Source organism: Aotus nancymaae, unplaced genomic scaffold (assembly GCF_030222135.1).
Source record: "Aotus nancymaae isolate 86718 unplaced genomic scaffold, 86718_ANA_hifiasm-v0.15.2.pri h1tg000040l, whole genome shotgun sequence".
NCBI lineage: Eukaryota > Metazoa > Chordata > Mammalia > Primates > Aotidae > Aotus > Aotus nancymaae.
In genome coordinates, this window is record NW_026988454.1 from 10,044,965 (window position 1) to 10,072,149 (window position 27,185).

Below are 27,185 nucleotides of genomic sequence, written 5' to 3' on the forward strand. Positions count from 1 at the left end.
ACAGATAAGTGAGACTGAAATAAATTTATGGTTAATGACCATCTACATTTGGATCCAGGTTTGCTATTACTGAATAAGAGCAACTGCAAGCAGTTCTTTTGAATAAAATCTATTTTTGACTCAATGACCCAGAGTGGTACTGTGAGGTAAGAAATAGATATCTGGTCTGTGTCCCCAGTTCCTGGCAAAGAGCTCCTAAAACCCTTGTAACTTCCTGAATGCCAGATGTGCTAGGTACATCTTTTGTTCTGATATTTGGTCTCTGACCCTGGCTCCTGACACAGACCTCCTAACCCTTGGAATTTCTCGAGTGGTAGGGGCATCATCTTTTGTTCTAACAAAGTGACTCTTGGTGGGGTGGGGGTTGGTCACCAGAAGGACCAAGCCAGGAACAGAAGCTTGGAACTTCCAGCTCCAGCTCTACCTCCCATTCTCTGGGAAGAAAAGAGGGGCAAGAGGTTGAGTTAATAATCAATCATGCCAGACGGGTGTGGTGGCTCACGCCTGTAATCCCACCACTTTGGGAAGCTGAGGTGGGTGAATCACCTGAGGTCAGGCGTTTGAGACCAGCCTGGCCAACATGGTGAAACCTCGCCTCTACTAAAAATACAATAAACTAGCTAGGTGTGGTGGTGGGCGACTATAATCCCAGTTACTCGGGAGGCTGAGGCAAAAGAACCACTTGAACCTGGGAGGTGGAGGTTGTGGTGAGCTGAGATCACGCCACTGCACTCCAGCCTGGACAACCAGAGTGAAACTCCATCTCAAAAAATAAATAAAAAATAAACAATTGAACAAGCCTATGTGATGAAGCCACCCTAAAAATCCTTGAGCTACAGGGAAAAAGATTCTGGGGAGCTGAACATGTAGGAGCACCTGGGGCGAGGGTCGTGAAAGCTCCGCGTCCCTTTCCCATGCCTCACCCTATGCATCTCTTCATCTGGCTCTTTATTTGCATCCTGTAAATTTTGCTTTGTAATAAATTAATAATAGTAAGTAAAGCATTTCCCTGAGTTCTGTGAGGCACTCCAGCAAATTAACTGAACCCAAGCTGGGGGGCGTGGGAACCCCCAGATCCGACTCCAGATAGACAGTGTTGCGACTGCAGGACACCCAGTTGGTGTCCGCTGAGGAGCAGCTTGGTGTGTGGGGCAATCCTCCGCTCCCACGCTGTGGTCACAATGTGTTCTGTGTTGTGCTGAGTGTGGGAACAGCAAAAACAGTTTGGTCTTCCCCGTCTCTCCCACTCAGCCACAGGCGGGCAGGGCGGGCCTTGCACCCCTCTCCTCACCTGGTCCTTGGTAGGCCTGCGGGTGGCCGAAGGCAGTGTCCCAGTTGTCGGGAGTGTTTGTGTTTCTTTGGGCTCCAGCCCCATCTGGCTTGGCCCCCCAGCCTTCTGAGCTCTCCCAGTTCCCAGATTTGGAGGCACTCCAGGCTGACCAGGGGTCATTGCCACTGCCAACCTATTGAGAGGGGTAAAAAATAGGCGAAGTTTTGTGACTTCTGGAAACCATGACTCAATTCAATAATGAACTGACACAACTGAATAGAACAGGACTGCTAAAAAATTTAATAGAAATATATTCAAAACAACTTTAAATACATAATATTTTCATTTCAAACGTAGGAAAGCACAGAAAGCAGCAGCAACCTAATTTTACTGATGTGAACACATTTTGCCATGTTTGCTTAGGAACTTTGAAAACAGCAACAGAGAAATTATTAGACATAGCTGGAGCCCTCTCTTTCTTCCTCTCCAGAAGGAACTACAACTTTTCTAAACTTGTATCCATTCCCATGTGTTTTCATACTTCAACTGCACATGTCCACATTCACAAACAACTGTTTTATACTTTTGAAACTGACTTAAAGGATGTCATACTGTATGTATCTCTTTGCAAGTTTTTTTTTTCCCCACTCAACATTAGGTGTTTGAGATTACATATGCTGATAATGAAGACCTATTTCATTCACTTCAACTGCTTTATAGCAATCTTTTTCTTAATGCACAGATTTTTATTAAAAATAATTTTTCTTTATTATACTTTAAGTTCTGGGGTACATGTGCAGAACATGCAGGTTTGTTACAGAGATATACACGTGCCAGTGTTTTTCTGCATCCATCACCCTGTCATCTACATTAGGTATTTCTCCTAATGCTATCCTCCCCTATCCCCCAACCCTCTGACAGGCGTCCCTGTGTCCATGTGTTCTCATTGTTCAACGCCCACTATGAGTGAGAACATGGGGTGTTTGGTTTTCTGTTCTTGCATCAGTTTGCTGAGAATGATGGTTTCTAGCTTTATCCATGTCCCTGCAAAGGACATGAACTCATTTTTTTTTTATGGCTACATAGTATTCCATAGTGTATTTTTTATGGCTACATAGTATGCCATGTGCCACATTTTCTTTATCCAGTCTATCACTGATGGACATCTGGGTTGGTTCCAACTCTTTGCTATTGTGAACAGTGCCACAATAAACATACATGTGCATGTGTCTTTATAATAGAATGATTTATAATCCTTTGATTATATACCCAGTAATGGGATTGCTGGGTCAAATGGTATTTCTATTCCTAGATCCTTGAGGAATTGCCACACTGTCTTCCACAATGATTGAACTAATTTACACTCTCACCAATGGTGTAAAAGTGTTCCTATTTCTGCACATCCTCTCCAGCATCTATTATCTCCTGATTTTTGAACGATCCCCATTCTAACTGGCGTGAGATGGTATATCAATGTGGTTTTGATTTGCATTTCTCTAATGACTAGTGATGATGAACTTTTTTTCATGTTTGTTGACTGTATGAATGTCTTTTGAGAAGTGTCTGTTCATATCCTTCACCCACTTTTTGATGGGGTTGTTTTTTTCTTGTAAATTTGTTTAAGTTCTTTGTAGATTCTGGATATTTTTAAGTAGGTTCTTTAATTTGAAAAGTAATACAGGTATAATAAAACAATTCCAACAGAGTAAAAAGATATGCAATTTGACAAATATGCCTAACATCTTAAGATGCTAGATGACTACTACTGTCAAAAGACACAAAATTACAACACATTTAGTTTCAGATCTACTTGGCTTTTGCTGGAGATTCCTGAATCTGGGCAGTCTCCTTCCTACAATCTGGGTTTTTAAAGATGGGAATAAGGAAAGAGAACAATAACAAAGAGTTGATGGTTAACATCAGTTTACTTTATGTTCCTTTTTTGTAAGGTTAAAGCAGAGGGGACTCCTTATTATGCTAACTCAGGTAGACTGGAATCTCCTGTTCTCAAAAAAAAAAAAAAAATCAGTCTGTTTTGGGACCTATCTGCTTCCTTCAAGTTTCAGTTTGATGATGGGGGATTTAGCACAGATAACTCTGTTCTGGTTTGGTCTGGTCTGCTGGGCCTAGTGCAGGAACTCTGAAACAATGGCCTACTGTAATTTTTGTTTCATGCTACTAACAATTCCTTGTATATATTCACTCAAACATCCCATGCACAGAGATCCTTTTTGTTTTTAAACACAAGTGGGCCTAGATTTTATTACTTTTTGCTCAGTACTTTTTTTTTTTCTCTTAACAGCATAAAACTTTCTCCAAGATACATCAGCACATATGGACACAATATTCTTTTATACTGTCTCCATAAAATTCCATCGTATATATTTCCTACAACTTGCCCAGTATATGCTGATGTTCATTTATCTTGTTTTCAGTCTTTGGGTCCTGTAAATAATAAGGTGTGATCTGAGAGACCAAAATAGACACCCCTTTATCAACTAAGATGGACCCTGAGGTTAAACAGAGCAACTTCCTAAATTACTAGGGCTCTAAAGTCACTCAGAACAGGAGCTATCAGACCCCTCTAACTCTGATTTACAACCCAGACCAGGATAACTTTAACTGGGCAGAGGACTGGTCTACAAACTTTTTTTTTCTGACAAGCAACTGTAGGCCTTAAAGCCAGTTTCAGCAGCTCACTGAGGCTATGCACAAACTGTGTCCTACAGCTCACCTTTTCACATAAACAGCCCAGTTCCACCTCATTTTAATGCTAAAATCTCAACTGGAAGTAAACAAGGATGTATGTTACATATGTTTACCCACTGCACATGCTCGAGTCCCCTCATAAATATGTATAGCTTTGCCCCAAACTGCTAAATAGATGTGACTCCAGTGTGATACAGACCCTGTGAGGCATAAAGCCCAAAGTGCCCCTTCCTTCTTTGGCACACACCGGAGAAGGTCTCTTCCCAGTCTGCAAACTGTTATTGCCTATAAACCTCTCCTTTCTAAAATCAGCCATTCTGGTGGTCCTTTTGATGAAAGCTGTAATCCAAAAGATCTATGTGAAATTTCCCGAAGAAAAAATGCTAGGCTTAAGGTGACTGTGTATTCAGAATTGATGGCTTTTGTCAAATTGCTTTTCAAGGAGAATGCAGTCACATTCCCACAGTCTGACAACTGTCACGCTGAGGGGTTTTGTCTTACATAGAAAGGGACTTTCATATTTTATTAAAAAGTATTTATTGGCCGGCCGTGGTGGCTCACGCCTGTAATCCCAGCACTTGGGGAGGCTGAGGCGGGCAGATCATGAGGTCAAGAGATTGAGACCATCCTGGCTAACATGGCGAAACCCTGTCTCTACTAAAAATATAAAAATTAGCTGGGCATGGTGGTGGACGCCTGTAATCCCAGCTACTTGAAAGGCTGAGGCAGGAGAACTGCTTGAGCCCGGGAGGCGGAGATTGCAGTGAGCTGAGATCATGCCACTGCACTTGAGACTAGGCGAGAGAGACTCTGTCTCAAAAAACAAAAGAAAGAAATAATACAGGGATCGAGCTGAACGTCTTGTCTTCAGTCTGTCACGCTAATGCCATTTCGCAAACAATCTGTATTTTCCCCATGATTTGAAATGTCGCCTTCATCACATATCACATCCAGGTCTGTATCTGGACTCTTGTTTCTTAGGGATCTATTTGTACTAGTACCACACTTTCATAGAAAAACCATCAATACTTTAGCATAACATCTCTTAGCTGCTTATTTTTATGTATAAATTTTAGCATCAGCTTAATATTTGAACTAAAACAATCTGAACTTTCATAGTAGAATGTTGAGTTAAAATATTGATTTTCATTTGATCACTGTTTACTGAATTTGGATAAAATCATTAATGCCTTTCACTCCACAATTTCAGTACTGAATCTATTTTGTAACATGAAATAGCAAGTTTTCCCCTTTGAGTCACACACACACACACACACACACACACACACACACACACACAGTGCTGGTTAAAAAAGAAACACAGATTTGCAAGAAAATTACCCACCATGTCTAATATAGCCCCTAATGATGTTGTAGGACACCCTAGTGGCAGGTTTGTTTTAACTCTTCACCCAGTGACACACGGGGCAGATAGCTGGCTGTCTCGTGCCAGACGCATCAAAAACAGACTATATGCTTTTCATGTGGAAGTATGATATCATTCTACTGCCCCATATACCTCTAAGGAAAAAACTGAAGTTACTTGTGATTTTACTCTATGTTAAATACTAACAGGAGAAAGAGGTTTCATCCACAAGACTGTGACTTCTCAAACACACAGCTTACAAGGTGACATTTGGCTTTGGGATGGACTCTCAGATGACTCCAGTGGACGCTGGAAATGAAAGCAACCGTGCTGAGGGCCTGGCAGTCACACTTCAATTATGAGAAACCGTTCCTTCTATAGTTCTCTTTAAGGGATGTAGTTTTATTCTCCTATTTTATTTAGCAATACATTCTGTGTCCTCCAAACTCTTAAGTTACGAGGTTTTGTTTTTTCAAATAAGAACTTGAAAAGGGGGTACTATAGTTTGGGACACTAAGGACAGACTCTCAATGGTACAGCAGCCTCAGGGTATGAAATGGAGGGGCTTAGAGGGAGGGCCACAGTCAGGAGCCCAGCAGGTTGCAACTCTATTTAAACAGCTCTGCCTCTCTCCAGCTGGGTAACCGCAGGCTAGAGTTCAGAAGTGAGCAGCCTGGATTCAGAAGATAAGTAAGAAGCTAAGTGAAGTAAACTGCAAATAAACACAGGACTGTAAGCTAGAACAGGAAGTGTGATGTTCGCTGGGGCCTTCCAGAAGACGGTTATGTCTTAGCAAACTGGCCAGGGATGATTTTCGTCAAGATGGAGGAAAAAACTGGAGGTAAACTATTCATAGCAACTGTCCTCAAAAAATCAAAATCCATTTAATTAGGAAACAAATAATCGTTCTTTGAAAATTATTTGGTTAATAATTTACAGGTGTGTAATAATTGTCAAACTAGTATATGATCTTAGTTCTCTACCTAGGTTATGAAATCCTTGTGGGTATGTTTGTTTCTATCTCTTTGGATTTTTTTCTTTTTTCTGGAACATTATCTTGTTTCAACTCAACTCCTGCTGATAATACATTTCTCAAAACCCTACCAACTGGGGATCTTTTATCCAGCTCTGTCATGGCCCTGGGATTCACTCCCTCAGCAGATGGTCTTTTCCTGCCCTGCAGGTCCCTTCCCCTCCTATCTGTAACCAGTCACAGGCTTTCTCTCTGAACCCATCCTTCCCATACATCGGTCTCTGACTTCTTTGCTCTCAACCCCCAAATCTCCTCGGTAGTTCCCTAACTACAGACATCTGGTCACGGTAAAATTCATGCTACTCCTGGGCTGAGGTTTCCATCCTGCGGCGCCTCTCTGTCCTTTCCTTCCACCTTTCCCTCCTCTTCCCTTCTACTGAGCAGCATCTTCATCCTCTTTCTCTTTCCACCCCTTATTTTGAAAAGCTCTTCCTGACTCACTGTCCATCACAGGTAATTAAAATCCCTTCATTAGCATTCACTGCCTCTAGAATGAACTCAAGCTTCTTGTGGCTCAATCAAGTGTTTCTTCAGTGCAGGTCCCAACTTTGCCTTGCGATCCATCCCCCATTCTCCCTACCTGCTATTAAGCTTCACTCTGAAGCTTCAAACTTCACACATTTCCCCAAACTTTTCTACATCTCTGCTGTTCCTCACACTATACTGTACTCTTATCTGCACAACTCATCTTCGTAAATTTAGCAAAGTCCTTTCCCATCAAAAGGGCTCTGGCCTTCCCACAGCCTACCAGCTGACATCCAGTCACCTCCTTTTACTTTCTTCATTATTTGCAAATCTGACGGTCAGTCCCCGCAGTGAGTCAGGGGCACAGCTCTGTCTTACCTAGAGAACGTTTCCCCCAAAAGATTCTCCAAATGCCTTGCATAAAGTGGCAAGCACTCAAATATTTTCAATGTGATGTTCTTGATCATTTGTATGAAATACATTTTACTCTTTGTCACACCTCTAACCTTCATAACAATCACCAAAATGAGGAAATGAGATTTGCCTAATGTATACTAACTTAAGTCTTTTCTAAAACACTCACTTGTTGTGGTCAATCACAGAGTAAGTGATTTTCAGCATGTGACTTCAGAAAAAAAGATTTTTGGCCAGGCACAGTGGCTCACGCCTGTAATCCCAACATTTTGGGAGGTTGAGGCAGGCGGATCACTTGAGGTCAGGGTTCGAGACCAGTCTGGCCAACATGGTGAAGCCCCATCTCTACTAAAAATACAAAAATTAGCTGGGCGTGGTGGTGTGCGCCTGTAATCCCAACTACTCGGGAGGCTGAAGCAGGAGAATCACTTGAACCTGGGAGGCAGAGGTTGCAGTGAGCCGAAATCATACCACTGCACTCCAGCCTGGGCCACAGAGTGAGACTCCATCTCAAAAAAAAAGAGAAAAAGAATTTTTAGCATGTGACACTGAGTACTCTTAAAATAACAGTGTCTGAGTTCTGAGAGTGGAATCAGCTCACTACAGAAAAGTTGGAGGATACAGACAGGCACAGGAGATGGAGGGATAGGCAAACATGAGAGAAAGCAAGGGCAGAAACATGGGAATGGTTAAAATCTAGAAGGTGGGTATATGATTATTCGCTATGAAATTCATTTAACTTTTCTATGCTTGAAATTTTAGCAAAACATTGGGAAATGCAACAAACAAAATCGACATATACAATCAGTCTCCTCTGAGCTCCATTAGAAGGACACAGGGAAGGGCTGTGTTCATCAGGCTAACCTGCCACCTCCTGCTGCCCGTGAACGTGGGGCCCTGGGTAAACGCTTCGTAAACTAAGTATCTGTTGAATGAATACACTCCCAAAGCATGTTCGCTCGGGTCTCTGGAACACATTTAAATCTATGTAATCACTACGGGGTAGATGATTATGTTCGACCCTCTTTATAACCCCTGCCCCAACTAAATCAAATGCTCCTTTAGGGCCAGAGGCAATATACTAACAAATTTGCTGGCTGAACATTCCAAATTTAAAAGCCATCCTCTCCTCATAATGCAAACAAAGAAATACATTTATTCAGGCTTTATATCAGGAGACTTATTTAAACACGTCCACTCAAAGTATTTACAGCATTAGCTAAATTGCTTCAGAAAGTAGACTGGCTTGACCTTGACTGCAGAGCCACTGGACCACAGAACAGGCTGAGAATGGCCACGAGGGGTGGGAGGGATGGACACACAGGCCCATGGTGGTGCTGTGTGGTGACTGTAGGAAAGCTGCACATAGTACAAATATATAACATGGGATGAAAAGGGGCAAGATGAATCCTAGTACACTAGGTGGAATTTAAATCCCTTCAGGAAGCTGTTGAAATTGAGTCTAGTAATCATTATACCACATGGGTGTAGTGGTTAAGAACTTAGGCTTAAAGCCTGCTAACTGGGTTTGAATCCTGGCTTTATCACTTGCCACTAGCTGTGTGGCCTTGGGCAATCTACTTAGCTCTCTTAGTCACCACACTTACACAATGGGTATAATAACATTATCTTCTGTATGGACTAAATGACATAATGCATAAGAAGCATCTAATGCAATACCTGGCACACAGTATGCATTCGGTAGAGGTTATCTTAACATGTGAAGGCCCATCTAAAATATAAAGAAAAGAATAAAGACTAGCATTTCTTTAAGTAAATCCCCATCTGATTTACTAATAATCTACTTAGCATATAGGTAACGCATATATGCTAATATACATAGCATAAAATAATATACCTATTAGTTTATGCTACGCAGGAAAAAATCAGTGATATTTACAAATGGCTGCACAGCCAGGTCATATTAATAAAGAGACTTTTAATTGAAGAGATGATAACAGGCTTAAGATATTTTCTATTCCAGCCAACATTCTGTTCCTTTCAGATACATAAAAGAGGAAGAAGACCGGACTGTTTTTACCTTAAAGGTCAACAATAGCAACTCCTAATTCTTGGGACTTTTGCACAAATACTTTCTGCTGCTAAATGCTGAGATCAAAATCTAAGCTGTACTGTAACAAACCTGACTACAATAATCTGGCTGAAGTATCCTTTGGTGTCTGACATTTTTTTTTTTTTTTTTGAGACAGGCTGGAGTGCACTGGTGCAATCTCGGCTCACTGGAACCTCCGCCTCCCGGGTTCAAGCAATTCTCCTGCCTCAGCCTCCCAAGTAGCTGGGATTACAGGTGTGCACCACCATGCCCTGTTAATCTTTATATTTTAAATAGAGATGGGTTTTGTCATGTTGGCCAGGCTGGTCTAGAACTCCTGATCTGTCCCACTTTTGCCTCCCAAAGTGCCAGGATTACAGGTGTGAGCCACTGCACCCAGCGTCTCACATTTTTGCTCTCCATCCCCACAACTCCTTTGTCTCTCAACTGCAGACATTTGGTCCTGCGATAATCCCATTAGCCCCTTCACTCAGGTTTCCAATGCTGAGATGCCTCTTCTGTTCTTTCCTTATACCTTCCCTTCCTCTCTAATTTCTACAGGACAATGTCTTCACCCTCTTTTTTTCCCCTCTGTGGTATCACTCTCCTCCTGACTCACAATCATCCACAGAATTAAAGACCTTTCATTAGATCTCACTGCCTGGGGGATAAATTCATCAACTGAGCCTTGCTAAGAGGCCTCCACCGTGTAAACCCCCATGATCTCTGCAGTTCCCACATATCCCACATCCCACGTCACCATGCCCCAAGAGCAGCTCCTGTAAGATACTTTACCTGACACAATCACTTCACTTGGGAAAAAAACGATGACTGTTAGGGTTTATTAAATGTTTATTTCTTCTTGTGTTCAAATTTGAAATTTACCTTATTTAGGAAAGAAGGAGAAGGAGAAGAAGGTGGTGACTGGCTGATACTTTCGACACAACCAATCTGAGCCAAAATATCCACCTTAAAATAAAAAAGGTGCCCAGTGAACAAGAGTAAAAGAGCAGGGCAAAGCTTTTACCTAACCAGCACATTCATGGCAGGACCAAATTCTCCAGAAAACCAGCATGCCACTCACTCACAAACACACTACATGCAAAAAGCCCCAATGATGTAGCAGTGGGTTATCTTCAACGCATGATGTTTTCTCAAGTCTGTTGCTTGCTATCACAGTACAGTATTACTGAAGCCCTAAAAATAATTATAAGCAGCACAGAAAGAATGGAACATGTATCATGCAAGTCATACAGCCAGAGAAACAAACTCTAGAGGAAAAAATACAAATAGTCAAGTTTGAAAAAAAGTTAATATTCTGAACCTTTTGCTTTCAGAGGCATTAGACATGTATGTGAGAGAGTCCAGCCAAAATGAGCAAAGTCACCTAGTCAACTTGAAGCTAACCACAGAGTCACACATGAGTCCTACCAATCGCAGCTGTGAACAACAGAACAGCCCAGCTGGTCTTTGAACTCAGTAGCAAAAGCCAGTGCCTCCTTGTGTGTGCTCTTAGATGTCTAACTGGCTTACAATACAGCACTTGTGAGGAGAGATAACTGACACACTTCCATGAAGCCAATCCATGGCTAAACTGCAGCAGCTGTATTAAGAGGACCACTGTGGAGCCCAACTTCCAGGCTTCAAATCCCATTCCACAACTGTTCAGCAGGGAAGTCAGTACCAACAACATTTATATAGTGGGTGACGGTGTCCTTTTCAGGGGCAACTCTCTTGTGGAGTAAGTGGTGGTATTATTCTCACCTGATAGATGAAAATAAACTTGGAGCTGAAAATCAGTTAATAAATAAAGCAGACAACAAAGATGGAGTAACAGGGACCCAGTTTATGCTCCATTTAAAACTAAAAATATGACGAAATACAGTAAACCACATTCAAATCACTGGACACCAGACAGTGAAGAACAGTGATGCTGAGACATGGGAAACAGACGGAGTAAGCCTACAAGTGCCGTCCACTGCCTGGAGAGACTCTCCAGGCCACGGAGCTGGCATGAACCCACACAAAGCTTGGCGGTCTCTGTGGTGGGAGGAGACAGAGTCTGGGGAAGACAGAGACGTACAGAGAGAACTCTGGAGACTGCAGAGGGCACCACAGATCTGCACTGATGAGCCCATCTCATGAGGGAACTACCCAAGGTCAGGAAAAGAAACAGGAAAGAATTAAGACTGCAATCCCTCACACAGGGCTATTCCCACCAGCCCAAATGGAAAACTTCATGATTCATGGGATATCGGGTACAATACTAAGAAGGATTTGTTTCAGGACAGGGGCAAAAATATCCCTAAGCTAAATGTTGCTCTGGGCTCAAAAATAAAACCTGAAAGCATTCAATGGTTTCAAAGTAACTTAGGCACATCGCAGAACAAGGCTCAAAAATGTTGATCGGAAGCAAAAATATCCAGCATACAGCAAGGTGAAAATTGCAATGTCTGGCATCCAATAAAAACTTATCAGGCATGATCATGCCTGTAATCCCAGCACTTTGGGAGGCCGAGGCGGGTGGATCACGAGGTCAAGAGATCGAGACCATCCTGGTCAAATGGTGAAACCCCGTCTCTACTAAAAATATAAAAAATTAGTTGGGCATGGTGGCGCATGCCTGTAATACCAGCTACTCAGGAGGCTGAGGCAGGAGAATTGCCTGAACCCAGGAGGCGGAGGTTGCAGTGAGCCGAGATCGTGCCATTGCACTCCAGCCTGGGTAATAAGAGCGAAACTCTGCCTCAAAAAAAAAAAAAAAAACCTATCAGGCATGAAAAGCAGCAAGGAAAATATGACCCATGATGAAGACAAACATTAAGCTGACCCAGTAATGACAGAGATGAAAGAATTAGCGCTACGTAAGAGCAAGAGAGGTTTCAAATATTAATGAGGTAGAACAATTGGCTTGAATGGGCTTCCGAAAGGTGATGACTTTAAGCACAAAGAAAAAAACCAAAACACATTATTAAATCAATGTAAATCCATGGGTCCATGCTACTATCAGAAAAAAGAAAGACAGGAATGCCCATTGGTAACTATTTGTAGTAGCTATAAAACAGCTTCTTTGAAACCTCGCAATTAAGGAGAAATGGAATTAGCCATCTATCCTGAATTCCAAATTGGAATTCGACATAATTAACTAGCTCCAGCTCATACAGGCAAGTGCTACCTTCTAGATGAAACTAGCTCAGTGAGTATGGACGGAATAACATTACTGATTCTGGCAAGGATTACAACTGGTGGTAAACCATTACCATTTATATACAATTTATAGCTGTATGTTTGTGTGTATACCCATGTTCACACAGAGAAAATAAGATAGACACCTAGTGTAAATAGTGACTGTGTTGGTGTGGAAATGTGATACTCTTCTGTTTGCTAGTCTGAATTTTCTACAATGCATATGTACTGCTTCTGTAACAATAAAAGGTTACTTTATCAATTGTTTTTAAAGATAGTAAGAATGCTAATTAGCAACTGCTGACCACAAAAATAATTGTTTCTGGTTGTTATATTTTTCTATTTTGTTGTATTCTGCTCCTCATATGACATCCTTGGGGTACCTGGACCAGTAAGAAGCAAATCTCTACTTTTGACGACAAAAAAAAAATGCTGGCTTGTTTGGATGACATGGTTAGACCTGACTCAGTTCACTGGTTTCCTAGTAAGCAGCTAAGACATGGCCTAAGAGGAACAGCTCTCACTGCACAGACCATGAGGACAGCAACTGTGGAGCGGCAGAGATGGGTGACAGCACCACAACTTCTCTGTGTCCACGGTAACTACATCAGGCCTCGCAGGTGGGCTAGGTTTGAGAATTAATGAAAACGGTAACTTATATTTAATTAAAGTTGCTTTCTGTTTGGCTTTCTACCAAATGTGTACAAAGGGTATACGAAAGCTCAAAACATACCGTGAGTGGTCACAGCTTATGGCCCACTTGATTCCTTCCAGCAGATACCAAAAGTCCACTACAGGTCAATAAAGATCATCCCATCTGATAAGTCCAACAGTTAAGAGGAGTTTCCAATCATAGGCTAACTACCTTCTATGTTATTATCTTGCCGGGGACGGAGTGGGTGCCTGTCAGCATTCAGGGGTCCACCTATCACCACATAAGAAACTCCTTACTGTGCCTGTCACATCCTTCCACATCACCTGTGATGATGTCACCTGGCCTATCATGCCACGGCCCATCATATGACTATACCACATGCAACTGTGTTAGGAGATAGGAATAGAAAGGAAATAATATCTGATTCTTAAACAGGAGAACATCTCAATCAGAATTTCTGACAAAAATGTAACTCTTCCTCAAAAGGGCACGAAGAGGTTATAATGTTCTCTTATATAAAAAAATCTAACCACTTTAGCTCAAAATAAGGAAGAATTTGTAAAGTTTCCTGTTTTGTTCTTTATAGATCGTTAGCTCAAAGGACATGATCTAATTCTACAGATGAATCTGTACTGATGTTAGAAAACCACTGATGGAAACATAAAACTTGTACATTCTTTTAAAAATGAAGGTAGATCACAATAACAGACTCAATCTATTTATAGCCAGTCATATCAATATTACTACTGACTGGGAAGGAATTACAAAAAGAGATGAAATTATTTAACAAATACTTTGTCAATTCACATTCTTAACCTACAGATGTCAATTTCAGGTGTTTGTTTTTTAACTAAGGAGAATTAAAACAATAAAAATTTCCTTAAAGCAAATGAATAATATTTTTATTAGCTTAGAGAGTCTACTTATTCTGATAGTTCAAAGTCTTAATATAGGTAGCTTTGAGTACAGAATAGGATGGCGCTACAATTAGCAAATAAGTTGCTTCCAGACAGACTTGTCTAAGAGAAGGCCATGTGAAATAAGCTTTTATAGACACTGTTCTGATGACAGGATGCATGTGTAACAATGCTGGCTGGTCCTTTATCAGTGCAGTTTTAAGGTTAAAAAAAAAAAAAAGACTTTGCTTTCGTAATTTGTTTCCAGTTAGACAAAACAAACAAAAACCACCCTACACAGTAAACTTTACCAGCATGTATTTTTGGAAGGTTCAGATGTCAGGGATCTGTGATAAAGCACAGAAGTTAGTATTGGCAGCCTCATGCAGTTTTGAAGGCAAATGTCCCTAAATCCTCTAACACTGGTATATGATCTTCTTTAAAAAGTCCTATTACCAACTAAAAAGAATTCATATCGAGGGTGGGAATGAGAGTGAAGATGAAGAGAACCTTTTCGATAAAGCTGTGTAAACAGAGAGTCTCGATACGCAATTATGAGATGTCTAAGGCATTGTAAGACTTATGTGAGTTAACGAAATTAGAACACATCTAATACTGAATCTTTGTGAAGGTTTTTTTTACCAACTTATTTAAAATTAAGAAAACAAAAAGTAGTTTCAACATAAAATTACCACTGCCTTCCTCATCCTGTAACCAATAAAAATTCCTTTGTAACAACTATAATTACATGGAAAATCTGGGAATAGAAAAATGTTATATCCCTAAATACCCACTTAACTTCAAGCATGTGTTTAATATCCAAACTGTTTTTAAAAAATTAACAATGCCAGAGAATTTTCTGTAAGAAAATCTCCCTATTTTTAATTGGGTAGCCCATCAGATGGTAGAATGATGGGACAGTGATAGACAGCTCCTAGTCCAGTGGTGAGTGTTGAAAACACAAACTTCTCCAGGTAGGGATTCGGGGTATCTTTAAGTCTCTTAATACTTTACATTGTCAAGTATCTTTTGATGTATTTATAGCTGAAAAAAATTATTCAAACAAGTACAGAGTATTACGGTACGAAGTGTCTTATAGGTTACTGGGAATAGAAAAAAAGACAAATTCTTTGTTTATCAAGCTTAACAATTTACAAATAAGCAATATAATTTGTGATAAGACTCATAAATTGTGTTCGGGGAATCCAGAGAAATAAAAGAGAAAACAAAAGGTTTTATAAAAGATAGGTATTTGAGCTGAACCTGAAGATGTGGGCTTCCTAAAGATGGAAGGAATCACTCTATTATTCTTAGAAGATCGAGCCAAAGGTACAAATACAAGGTGGGACAGCATGGGATATACTTAGAGAATCATCAGCTTAGCTAGAGACAAATACATAGCATAAAGATAAGGTAATGGGTGGCCACACTGAGGCATCACAGAAATCTAACTGAGCTTGGAAAAGTATCTCAACCTCAGCTGAATTTCTTCTACAATTTCCCTACCATGAATTGTTCGGCGTCTGCCTGCATAACTCTGATACAGTGACCTTCTCCTGGGATAGCCTTGCTGACATATAGAAAGTTATTATCCCGGAAGGCAATAGACGAGCCTCTGAAGTTTCTTAAACAAGGATATGACATAAAAGCATACATCAGCAATGCTGAGAGTTTGGTTCCAGTGTATCACAATAAAATGAGTCACATGGATTTTTTTTTTAATTCTCCAGTGTACGTAACAGTTACATTTACACTATACTGTATAAATGTGCAATCGCATTATGTGTAAAAAACAGACATACCTTAATTAAAAAATGCTTTATTGCTAAAAATTGCCAACAATCATCTGAGCCCTCCACTAGTCAAGCTGTACCCTTTGTGCTGGGGGACGGTCTTGTTTTGATATTCACGGCTGCTGACTGATCAGGATGGTGGTTGCTGAAGGTTGGGGTGGCTGTGCCAACTTCTTAAAGTAAGATAATAAAGTTTCCACATCAATTGACTCTTCCTTTCACGAAAGATTTCTCTGTAGCATGTGACGCTGTTTGATAGCATTCTGCCCACAGTAGAACTTCTTTCAAAACTGGAATCAATTCTCTCAATTCCTGCTGCTATTTTATCCACTAAATCTATGGAATACTCTAAATCCTTTGTTGTTAAACCACTGTTTGCTTACCTGTAAGAAGCAACTCCCCATCTGTTCAAGTTTTATCATGAAGTTGAAGCAATTCAGTCACATTTTCAGGCTCCACTTCTCATGCTAGTTCTCTATTTCTACCACATCTGCAGTTACTTCCTCCACCAACATCTTCTATGAGGGTTGGAATCTACTTCTTCCAAACTCCTGTCAATGTTGATATTTTGACCTTTTTCCATGAATCATGAATGTCCTTCATGACATCCAGAATGGTGAATCCTTTTCAGAAGGTTTTCAATGTACTTTGCTCAGATCTATCAGAGGAATCACTATTTATGGCAGCCACAGCCTTGTAAAATGTATTTCTTGTAAGACTTAGAAGCTGAAATTACTCCTCCATCCATGGGCTGTAGAATAAGTGTTGTGTTAGCAGGCGGGAAAACAACATCAATCTTCATGTACGTCTCCATTGACCAGGGGCACTGTCAGTGAGCAGTAATATTTTGAAAGAAATCTTTTTTTCTCAGTAGCTGTTCTCAACAGTGGGCTTCAAATATTCAGTAAATAATATTGCAAACAGATGTGCTGTCATCCAGGCTTTGCTATTCCCTTTACAGAACACAGGCAGGGTAGATTTAGTATAATTCTAAGGGCCCTAGGATTTTCAGAATGGTAAATGAGCATTGGCTTCAACATAAAGTTACCAGCTGCATTAGCCCCTAATAAGAGAGTCAGCCTGTTCTTCAAAGCTTTGAAGTCAGGCATAGTTCGGCTGTGCAAGTCCTAGATGACGTCTTCTTCCAACAACAGGAGGCTGTTTCATCTACTCTGAAAATCTGCTGTTTAGTGAAGCATCATCATCATCAACAACCTTTGCTAGATCTTCTGGATAATGTGTTGCAGCTTCTGCTTCTACATCAGCACTTGCTGCTTCATCTTGCACTTTTATATTACGAAGACAACTTCTTTCCTTAAGCCTCATGAATCAACCTCTGCTAGCTTCAAACTTTTCTTCTGAAGCTTCCTCACCTCTCTTGGCCTTCACAGAATTGAAGATAGCTAGGGCCTTGCTCTGGATTAGGCTTTGGCTTAAGGGAATGCTGTGGCTGGTTTGATCTTCTATCCAGACCACTCAAACTTTCTCCTTAACAACAATAAGGCTGTTTCACTTTCTTATCATTCAAGTGTTCACTGGACTACTACTTTTAATTTCCTTCAAGAACTTTTCCTTTGCATTCACAACTTGGCTAACTGTGTGGCTCAAGATGGCCTGCCTTTTGGCCTGTTTCAGCTTTTAACAAGCCTTTCTCACTAAGCTGAATCATTTCTAGCTCTTGATTTAAATAGTGAGAGAAATGTGACTCTTTCTTTCACTTGAATACCTAGAGGCCAATGCAGGATTATAAATTGGTTAACTGACATACCGTTGTGTCTCAGAGAACAGGGAGGTCCAAGGGGAGGGAGAAAGATGGAATGGCTGGTGGGGGGAATAGTTGGAACACATAAAACATGTCAATTAAGCTTGCCATTGTGGTGCCTCGAAACAGTTACAATAGCAACATCGAAGATCACTCAACGTGTATCACCATAACAGATATAATAATGAAAAATATGAAACACTGTAAGAATTAACAAAATGTGACACAGAGATACCAAGTGAGTACATGCTATTGAAAAAATGGTGCCCACAGACTTGCTCAACACAGTGGTGCCAAAAACTTTCAATCTGTGAAAAATGCATTACCTGTCAAGTGCAATAAAACAAAGGGCAATAAAATGAAGCACACTTGTCCTTACTGTCTTGTTTTAGAAGCAGTGGCATATGGGCTAGTTATAATTAACAATTATTAAACCACTATTAAGTACCATATACTCTTCTCAATACTTTAGAACTCTTTTTTCATTTACTCTTTCCAATAATCCTACGAGGTTTTACAGTTGAGGCACAGAGATGCTGAGCAGCTTACCCTGATTCACACAGGATGTGTGAGATCTGGGATTAAAGCTTAGGCAGTCTGGCTCCTGAGCTCACTGCCCTGACACCAGGCTAGGCTGACTCTTAAGGAGGAGAGAAAAGACAGGAAATCTGTTAGAACAATGCATCTCAATCAGTTCCTTCTCTTTCCACATCTCAAGGATGCAGAGCACGCCTCTCAGTAACTGTGGCTCACGATGGCACTCGGTTAGGGTTTTAAAGCAGAATAACAAGAGGGTACAGAAAGTAACATTTCAGAGAAACAAACAGGAAAGTCAGTTTTGTAGGGAAATAAGTGATTCTGTTCAAGATGAATCTGAGATACAGAGGAGACATGCTGATAGTACTGTTCAACAAAAAGCTAGAAATTGGGCAAATCAAAGAGAAAATTCAAGATTAGAGAGACTTTATAAGGGAATCTACAAAATTAGGGTAGAATAGTGAGAGAGGTTAGAACACAAAAGGGTAAGTGGATTGAGGATACCCTTTTAAAAGGGGGAAGAAGTGGGAAAAGAAGGAAAATATTTATGAAATGTCTTTCATGTATCCAGCACTACTATACACTGGTGGCCTAAACCTCTGATAATTCAGGAGGCAGGTCTTATGCCAAAGCCACGATTCTTACACAGTGGAGCCAGACCGGCAAGCTGGTGTAACAGCAAAGCTTACATGCTTCCCACTACACCACTCACCTGGGCCTGGCGGAGTGTGCCACTGTGAAACAGAAAAAGAGGCCAGGGACAGCATGTGACAGAGGCCAGAAGTGCTCTCATAAAAGCAGCTTTATTCCAAGTATACACATCTTTCTAGTGTTTGAAGACAGAAAACAAACCTCTTAAGTAGAAAACCTTCAGATAAAACATTTAGGTTTACAGAACTTCTAAGTAACATTAAACCTCATTGTTCTCATTCTTTAGAAAAGTACAAACAAAACTTTCTATTAATTTCTCAAAAGTAGGTACTCTAAAGAAGCAGTGATCTAAGAGTTTAAGATCTATACTGAGACTTTTTCAGAATCACAGCAATGATGGAATCTAAACAATAACTGGATGAAAAACAAGACTAGCACACACAAGAGTACAGATCTTTAACAACTGAGATTCATTCCCATTGGCTGGTCAATTCATACTAGTGGTACAGCCACTAATGTGGAATACTCTTGAAACTGTGAAATAACAGATAAGTAACTAATAATGAAACTAATATTAACCCCTAAAAACTGTGCTTTCTTTTTAAAGGTAGTAAAATGGTTGTCCTCATCTGAGTAACACAAACTGTATTTGAATAAGAAAATGATGAGTTTGATTCAGTCCTTGGGCATCCTTCAATAAATTTTCTACACACTTTGTATCCATGGTGTGTGTGTGTGTATGTGCATTTAAAAACAAAAAAGATAGCATTACCCATACTAATGTGCCTTTTAAAAAAATCATATATCTCTATCTGTGCATCTGAATCTACCCTCATTCTCCCTAAAAGTTGCTCAGCTTTCCACTGCGTGGGTGCCTAGAGTTCCTCTGATCAGTCCTCTGCTGACAGAGACGTACATTCCAGTTTTCTGCTGTTACAGACAATGCTGTAGGAAACTTTCTTGCCTAGAAACCTGTGTTCTGCAAGCAGATCTACAGGAGGAACGCAGAACTGCTGGGTGTTAGAGGACATGCATCGTAAATACTCGTATGTATTACCAAACTGGCCCCGAAAAGCTTCACCGATTTATCCTTTCCCTAGCTTTGTATGACACTGCCTATCTGACCACACCGTTATCACACTAGGTACTGAAATGTTTTCATTCTCTGCTGGTTTGACAGAAGAATCTAAAAATGAGCATTTTCCCAAGTTTACTGACTATTAGTATTTTTTCCCACCAATGAACAGCCTGTTTATACCCTTTATCTAATTCTTCCGAACTGTTCATCTTTTTCTTCCAGATTAGCAAGAGTATACGTATATGAATGGAAATTAGCCTGTATTTGTCACAGGTCAGAAGTATTTTTCCTAGTTTAACATTACTTGTTTACTTAAATGTATCAATTATCTCCTTAATGGCTACTAGACTTGGTATCATCAGCCTTAGAAAGGGCTTCCATATTCCAAGGTCATAAAAAAATGCTATTATTTTCTCCAAGTATTTTAATAAATAGCTTTATAATTTTCCAAATCGAAGTGTTTCAGCCCATTTAAAGAACGACTCATCCTATTCCTTTCACGCTGACAATTCTAGTCTAAACTGCAGCCAAGAGACTGGATTATGTTTTAGCTGACAAAGCGTTTTCTCACCGTTAGAAGAGGAAAGCAATCACAGCCGGCCATGGTCCCGGATTCATCAACACTGCCTGACACCAGCAACTCCACTTACCTGGACTACTCAGTAAGAATCTAGGACTAAAGGGTTCCCCAAGCAACCTGAAATTAGGAGTTTTAAGAAAAACCAAAAGAAAGTGCCGTCTTACATAGCACGTTATGCATTTATGAACTAGTTACTCTGAAATGCAGCACAGATTAAGAATACAAAGTCAAGGAAAGAGTAGCAGGCTCGAAATACATTATTCAAAGAAATCTTTAAAAAGATAGGAGTTAAAGAAACATACAACACTCAGAAAGTTGGATAACCAACTAAATATGGGGCTTCCATTTGCTTATGTGGGAGGAGAGTCAAATTCAAACTAACTGATGCTAAGATGGGTCAAGACACACTGGCTCAGAAGTTGGCAGAACGCCAAGCTGAAGAGATGAAGCCTGAGAGGGTATGTGCCCATAGGCCCGATGGGCAGGAGAGAGGCCCAGCTTCTCAAAACAAAACAGACCCTGGGAGAGGGCACATGCCAGGGCGAGCAGTCAGAACCTCCCAAGCAGCACACCCCAGAACATGCATTTTCCTATTCAGTCAGAAAATGAAAGGCATGGGCAAACCTGATAGGAAAAGTTTTAAAAAGCTACCAATTAATAATGGTCATCTGGTTTCTTACTTGTGACATCTTTCAGGGTATTTATAAAATGTACCAAAATTTTGGCCTATTTAAATTGTTCTCATATCCCAGATAACAGAGAGCAGAGATAGCTGTTAAAATATTTTGTCAAAAAAAATGTATTTTTACTTGATTTAAATTAAATTCCAATGCTCAAGTTATCAATAACTATGTTTTCTGCATTTTGTTAATTCTAGTTTCAGTTCATTTTTCTTTGCTTACAAACAATCTGATTAGATTCAATGTTAGACTAGATTCTCACTTTTTTTTGTTTTATTACCTTCTAAATAACCTAGATGAAAAAAAATTTAGACTTATACCAGTTTATATTATACTACATGTAAATACCAAGGAATATATTTCATAACAGAACATGACTGAAACCTGAGTTTTAATTTCTGTTCATTAGCTAAACTGCTTCCACCTATCTTGCAATAATAATTAAAGTCAGTCCCTGGAATTAAAATAAGTGAATATTTCTATTTTTTGTTCTCCTCATTACAATTCTTTTATTAAAATGTTGTCTTTTATTAACGCAAACCCATGTCATGGGTGTTTTGTATTCAGTGAATCTCAACTGGCTTGGCTTTGCTCCTAGGCAATGCTTGGCTATATCTGGAGACATTTTTGGTTGTTACAGCAGAGGCGGCATGCATGTGACTGGCTAGAAGGTAGAAGTAGGTAGAAGTCAGGAAGGCTGCTCAACATCTTGCAGTGACCAGGATAGGCCCTACTAGGAAAGGGTGTGTGGCCTCAAATGGCAACGGGGCTCAGGTGAGAACCCTTGGGAAAACTTTGAGTGATGCATAACTACTATTCGCATTTCACAGTGAGTAACCCTTGCTGGCCAATGTCCTCAAGTAGTACAAGCTAATAAAATATAGAAAAGTGTTCTTCAGTTATAGTGATCACCTTGCCCGCAAATTTTAAATATCTGAGTGTAATCTGTAATTCAGAATGTCTACAAAAAGCTATTTTGAAATGTATAAAACCTGCAGTTAGCATATGGTGATATACTTTGATAAACTCACTTGAAAGGTCAATTAACAGATACTCTCTTTGTTTTTTCTTTTGAGACAGAGTCTCGCTCTGTCGCCCAGGCTGGAGTACAGTGGCACAATCTCAGCTCACTGCAGTGGCCGCCTCCTGGGTTCAACTGATTCACCACCACATCTAGCTAATTTTTGTATTTTTAGTAGAGATAGGGTTTCACCATGTTGGTCAAGATGGTCTCAAACTCGCCTGCCTCGCCCTTCCAAAGTGCTGGGATTACAGGCGTGAGCCACCACGCCTGGCCAATAAACAGATATTCTATAAGTAAATAATTGCAAGTGATATGATTATTAGGCCTGATAGAATTTAAAATCTTTTATGTAGTTTTAAAAAAATCAAGAAATAACATCTCCTAAAGCCTATTCATTTCTAAAGATGTAAGCAGTAACAGTATTTTAATTCTTTTTTTTTTTTTAACTTTTTTTTTTAATGTGTGGAGACCAGGTTTCACTGTGCTGCCCAGGCTGGTCTCGAACTCCTGCACTCAAGTAATCCACCCACCTTGGCCTCACAAAGTGCTGGGATTACAGGCGTGAGCCACCATGCCCAGCAGCAGCAATATTTTGATATCTATCTTCTCAATTTTCTTCTTGTCACTTACTCTGGGTCATCATTTGGGAGTAAATGAACTAGACAACTTCACCTAAACTGGTGAAATTTTAATTAAAATTAATGTAAAATTTCCCTGTATTTTTCTCAAGTTATCCCACTCTTCTCAGTTTCCTAGAAGCAATACAATAAGAAACCAAGTGCCGAGTGCCTGGATCTGCTGGACTTTAACACGCATTGCTGCTACTTGCAGGATGAGGGCCTCTAGCTCTGAGAGTGTAAGCAATGTGCCAGGGCTAGAGAATCCACTTCCTGATCCAGGCTGAGGCTCTGACACTGATCATCTCAACAACAAGACCCTCCTCCTCTTCTTCTTTTTTCTGTGCCTTTATCTAAGAGGGTGTTTGCAGTTTTTGGGGCCTATGTTCATATCATGACAGACTTCTAAAAGTAATTCTCAATTAACACCCTGCCTTTTCTCTTATATTTTGCAAACAGTCATTATCAGGCTTAACAGGTGAGTTCTTTGTTAGTACTCAACAGAAATGCCATCTAACAACCTAAAAGCAACTTTGTTTATGCTTTTGGGGAATGGCAATAGCTATAATGCATCACAAGCTTTCACAAATATACTCTTTTTTTCAATAAAGCCAGCCACATCCAAAAGAAGGAAGTGAGACATACCTGGTGATTGCTGCTGGCAGCTGATGAACTGGCCTGAGTCGTGCTGGCTGAGAGAGAATCAAGGAAGGCTTGGTCAGCCACTGAATTTCCACAAGAAAACTGATCTTTTCCATCACTGGGTAAAATCTGAATAGTAGAAAGAACCACAATTATTTTCATGGATTAGGGTTACTTCAGGGAGTCTTCGAGGGCAAGCAAGAATTGTCAAAAATATTTTTCAAACTACAAATTTCACCTAAGCCACTGCTTTTGCTGCATATCCATATTTTGATAGGTTGTATTTTCATTTTCATTTAGTTCAAACATTTTTTAATTTCTCAAGATTTCTTCTTTGATCCATGCATTATTTACAAATGGGTTGTTCAATCTCTGAGTATTTAGAGATTTCCATCTATCTTTCTGTTTTGATTTCTAGTGTGATTCCATTGTGGTTTCAGAGCAGACACTGTATGATTTCTTTCAAACATGTTGAGGTATGTGTTATGGCTCAGAATGTGGTCTGCCTTGGAGAATGTTCCGTGTAAACTTGAGAAAATTGTGTATCCTGCTGTGGTTTGATGAAGCAGTCTATGGACATCCATAAGTGGGCATCAATTTATTGATGGTATTGAGTTCAGCTACGTCCTTACTGATTTTCTGCCTGCAAGATCTGTCTATTTCTGTTAGAGGGGGTTTCATATTCTTAAAAGATAAGCAAACCCAAGAATATCTGGAATAGCTATTCCTTTCTATAAGTAGAATCCTAGAAAATCCAGTTACTGCCAATATCAACTTAAATCCTCAGATTTTTCTCAATCTTGTCAATCTGTAGGCTCCTGGATGCAAAGTGCATATAAGTAAAACAAGACATGAACATAAGACCTATGGATTGAGGCCAGGAGCCTGTGAACAGGGTCTGCAGCTGTATGGAAAAGGCTGTGGTATGTGCATGGGCACATGTTTCTGAGGGAAAGCCTAGAGATGGCATCAGATTCTCTGAGGGGTCACAACTCTCCACCCCTCACTGTCTATCAAGAACAGAGAGATGGCCTTCAATCTCACTCTGCAGCCAGGTTCCAGGTGAACATCCTCTGAGAGGAATTCTTTTCTCTTGGAGGTGAGCCAAAGGTACCTTTATTCTTGATCTAGCTCCAGTTGTACTCACAGGGCATCAGGAAACCTTCACTTCTTTCTGTCACCCAACATGAAAGACACGTTCACCAAGAACCTGCACATCCTTGGTTTGGAGGGACCGAAAGACAACCAGCAGGGGGCACCAGGCAGTTGGCTCAGCTGGGGGTGTCCCAAGCTGCTGTGTTGTTCTCATGGGTACCCATCCTAACAGCTCTAACCTGGAGATTCCCATAGCAGCTCACTCAAGACACCCTTCTGTCTAGGGGAATGGGAGAAGGAACTCAGATATGCACTTAAAAAATCCATTTTAACTGTGAATCAATTGTACAACAAACAATATTATAGACAGCAGCAATATTAGCAAAGGAAAAATACGTTATACGTATTATATATTATAAATATCTACATTTGTAATTCATATACTTTATATATTTTATAAAATGTATATATTTTTATTATACACATATATATTAAATATGTATTTAAATTGATATATTAACAGATACATTGATATATAATTTAATATAGCTTATTAAATTTATATAATTTATAATACAGACAATATTAGCAAAGGAAAAATATTAACTTTTATTCAGACTAATTAAAAGTTCCTATCCCTGGAAGAAACTTAATGTAAACATTTGTAGTCTACAGGTAATATTTTTCTTAGTTCTATTTCAATGTACTTTCCATATTTTATATAGTTAACATTTATTATGTTTACAATGGGAATTTTGTTTTACAGAAAGTTGCTGACCTCCTAAGTTGATAATTCATAAAAAGATGCCTAACAAAGATAAGCTCTAATTAATCAATGATGGGAAGCTCTTACTTCAACATAGTCTGTGGGAACCAGCCCTCGTTCTCCTTTGATGTTTCTTCCTTCCAGCCATCCTCCACCAACATCCTAGCAAGTCACAAAAAAAAAAAAAAAGAAAGAAGAAAGAAAAAGATTCTAGTTGAGATTTCCTGGAGAAATTATGTGTGAAGGAATTGTTATACATAAACAAAGTAATTAACATTAAGCTTTTTATTCCTAGAGAACACTGTTCAAAATCTTAAATTCTTAAGTCTTCTCTTTACTTCAGAAAATGATGTAACCTAAAAGCAAGAAAAATCAAACTTCAAATAAGTGATCAAAGACTGAAAACAGGTGATGATTAGATGACCCTCGTCCTGTCTGTGTACTGCTCTATGGCAGATGATAAACACGACGTGCAGCTCCGAATGTGACATGGTGGGATGCACATCCCAGGCCTGGAATCTGCCACAGAATCAGGTGGAAATCCTCCAGGGAATCCAGAACCTTGCCTCAAGGGCTTCAGCACACTTTACTGGGCTCTTTGGGCACCCAGGCCGCTATATGAATGAATGTAGGTTGCTAGATGAAGACAGAGACCTAGTCTCCTTATTACCCCATCCAAAGCCAGCCAACCTGGAGAACGGCCAGACTCTTGAGTGAGGCAACCTTAAACCAGTCAGTCCCCTGCAGGGTCCAGTGACTCCAGACACATGCAGTGCAGCTCAAGAGAACCATCCAGCTGACCTGTAGATTCCTGAGCAATAACAAATGGTTACTGGGTTAAACCATTAAGTTTTAGGACTGCTATGCAGAAAAAGTGAACTGATCCATGGTTCCTTAGTTCTTCTGGATAAATAATATTAATAAACTAAATAATAAAGTAGAACTCTATATACCAGGATTCTCATTTCAACCTATAATCAATCAAAAGAAAAATTGTAACTTTTATTCACAATAAAAGTTATTATCCTTGGAAGAAACTTTACCTAAATAGTAAGCTATTCAAGTTAATAGTAATATTATTAATTATTAACAATGTTAAGTGGCAAGTCCCACTTTCTAATCTTAAATGTAGTAAGTTTTTAAGTTTTAAAATAATGTCTTAATTAGTTAATAATTATCTGAATCTGAATAATCACATTCTCTTAAAAAATCGCTTTAAGCCACAACTTTGTCACTTTTGACCACAATAGCAACTTGAGGACAATACTATTTTACCAAGAAAAATTAAATACTTCAATAAAAAAAATTAGATAAGGCCAGGTGTGGTGACTCACACCTGTAATCCCAGCTACTGGGGAGGCTGAGGCATGAGAATTGCTTAAACCCAGGAAGCAGAGGTTGCAGTGAGCCAAGATCATGCTACCGCATTCCAGTCTGTGTGACAGGATGAGACCCTGTCTGGAAAAAAGAAAAAAAAAGGTGAGCAAGATTGAAGAATCTTTAATCTCTGCTATGATTAAAGATGAAATCTATTTAACTTATACACACCTAGCAGAAAAGTACTACATAATCTTTTTTTACCCAGTGACATTTTTTTCTTTTTTTGAGACAGCGTCTCATTCTGTCTCCCAAGCTGATGTGCAGTGGCGCAATCTTGGCTTACTGCAGCCTTGAACTCCTGAGCTCAAGTGACCCTCCCACCTCAGCCTCCCAGGTAGCTGGGATTACAAGTGCCCACTACCATACCTGGCTAAATTTTTGTATTTTTTGTAGAGATGAGGTTTCGCCATGTTACCCAAGCTGGTCTTGAACTGCTGAGCTCAAAGTGATCCACCTGCCTCAATCTTCAAAAGTGCAAGGATTACAGGCATGAGCCACTGCACTTAGATGATTCTTTTTTTAATCTAAGACAT

General features: G+C 39.9%; 1 protein-coding gene across 2 annotated transcripts in view; it reads right to left on the bottom strand.

Annotated features, from left to right (window-relative positions):
• The window catches only part of SNX9 (sorting nexin 9), a 116,072-nt gene that overhangs the window by 41,670 nt on the left and 47,217 nt on the right, over positions 1-27,185 (bottom strand). For both annotated transcript variants that reach the window (XM_021670141.2, XM_064360513.1), the window contains exons 3-5: positions 25,360-25,434; positions 23,415-23,540; positions 1,292-1,463 (exon numbers count right to left, since the gene is read on the bottom strand). In XM_021670141.2, the coding sequence (XP_021525816.1) occupies positions 1,292-1,463; positions 23,415-23,540; positions 25,360-25,434 (373 nt within the window). The remainder of the gene's footprint in view (positions 1-1,291; positions 1,464-23,414; positions 23,541-25,359; positions 25,435-27,185) is intronic.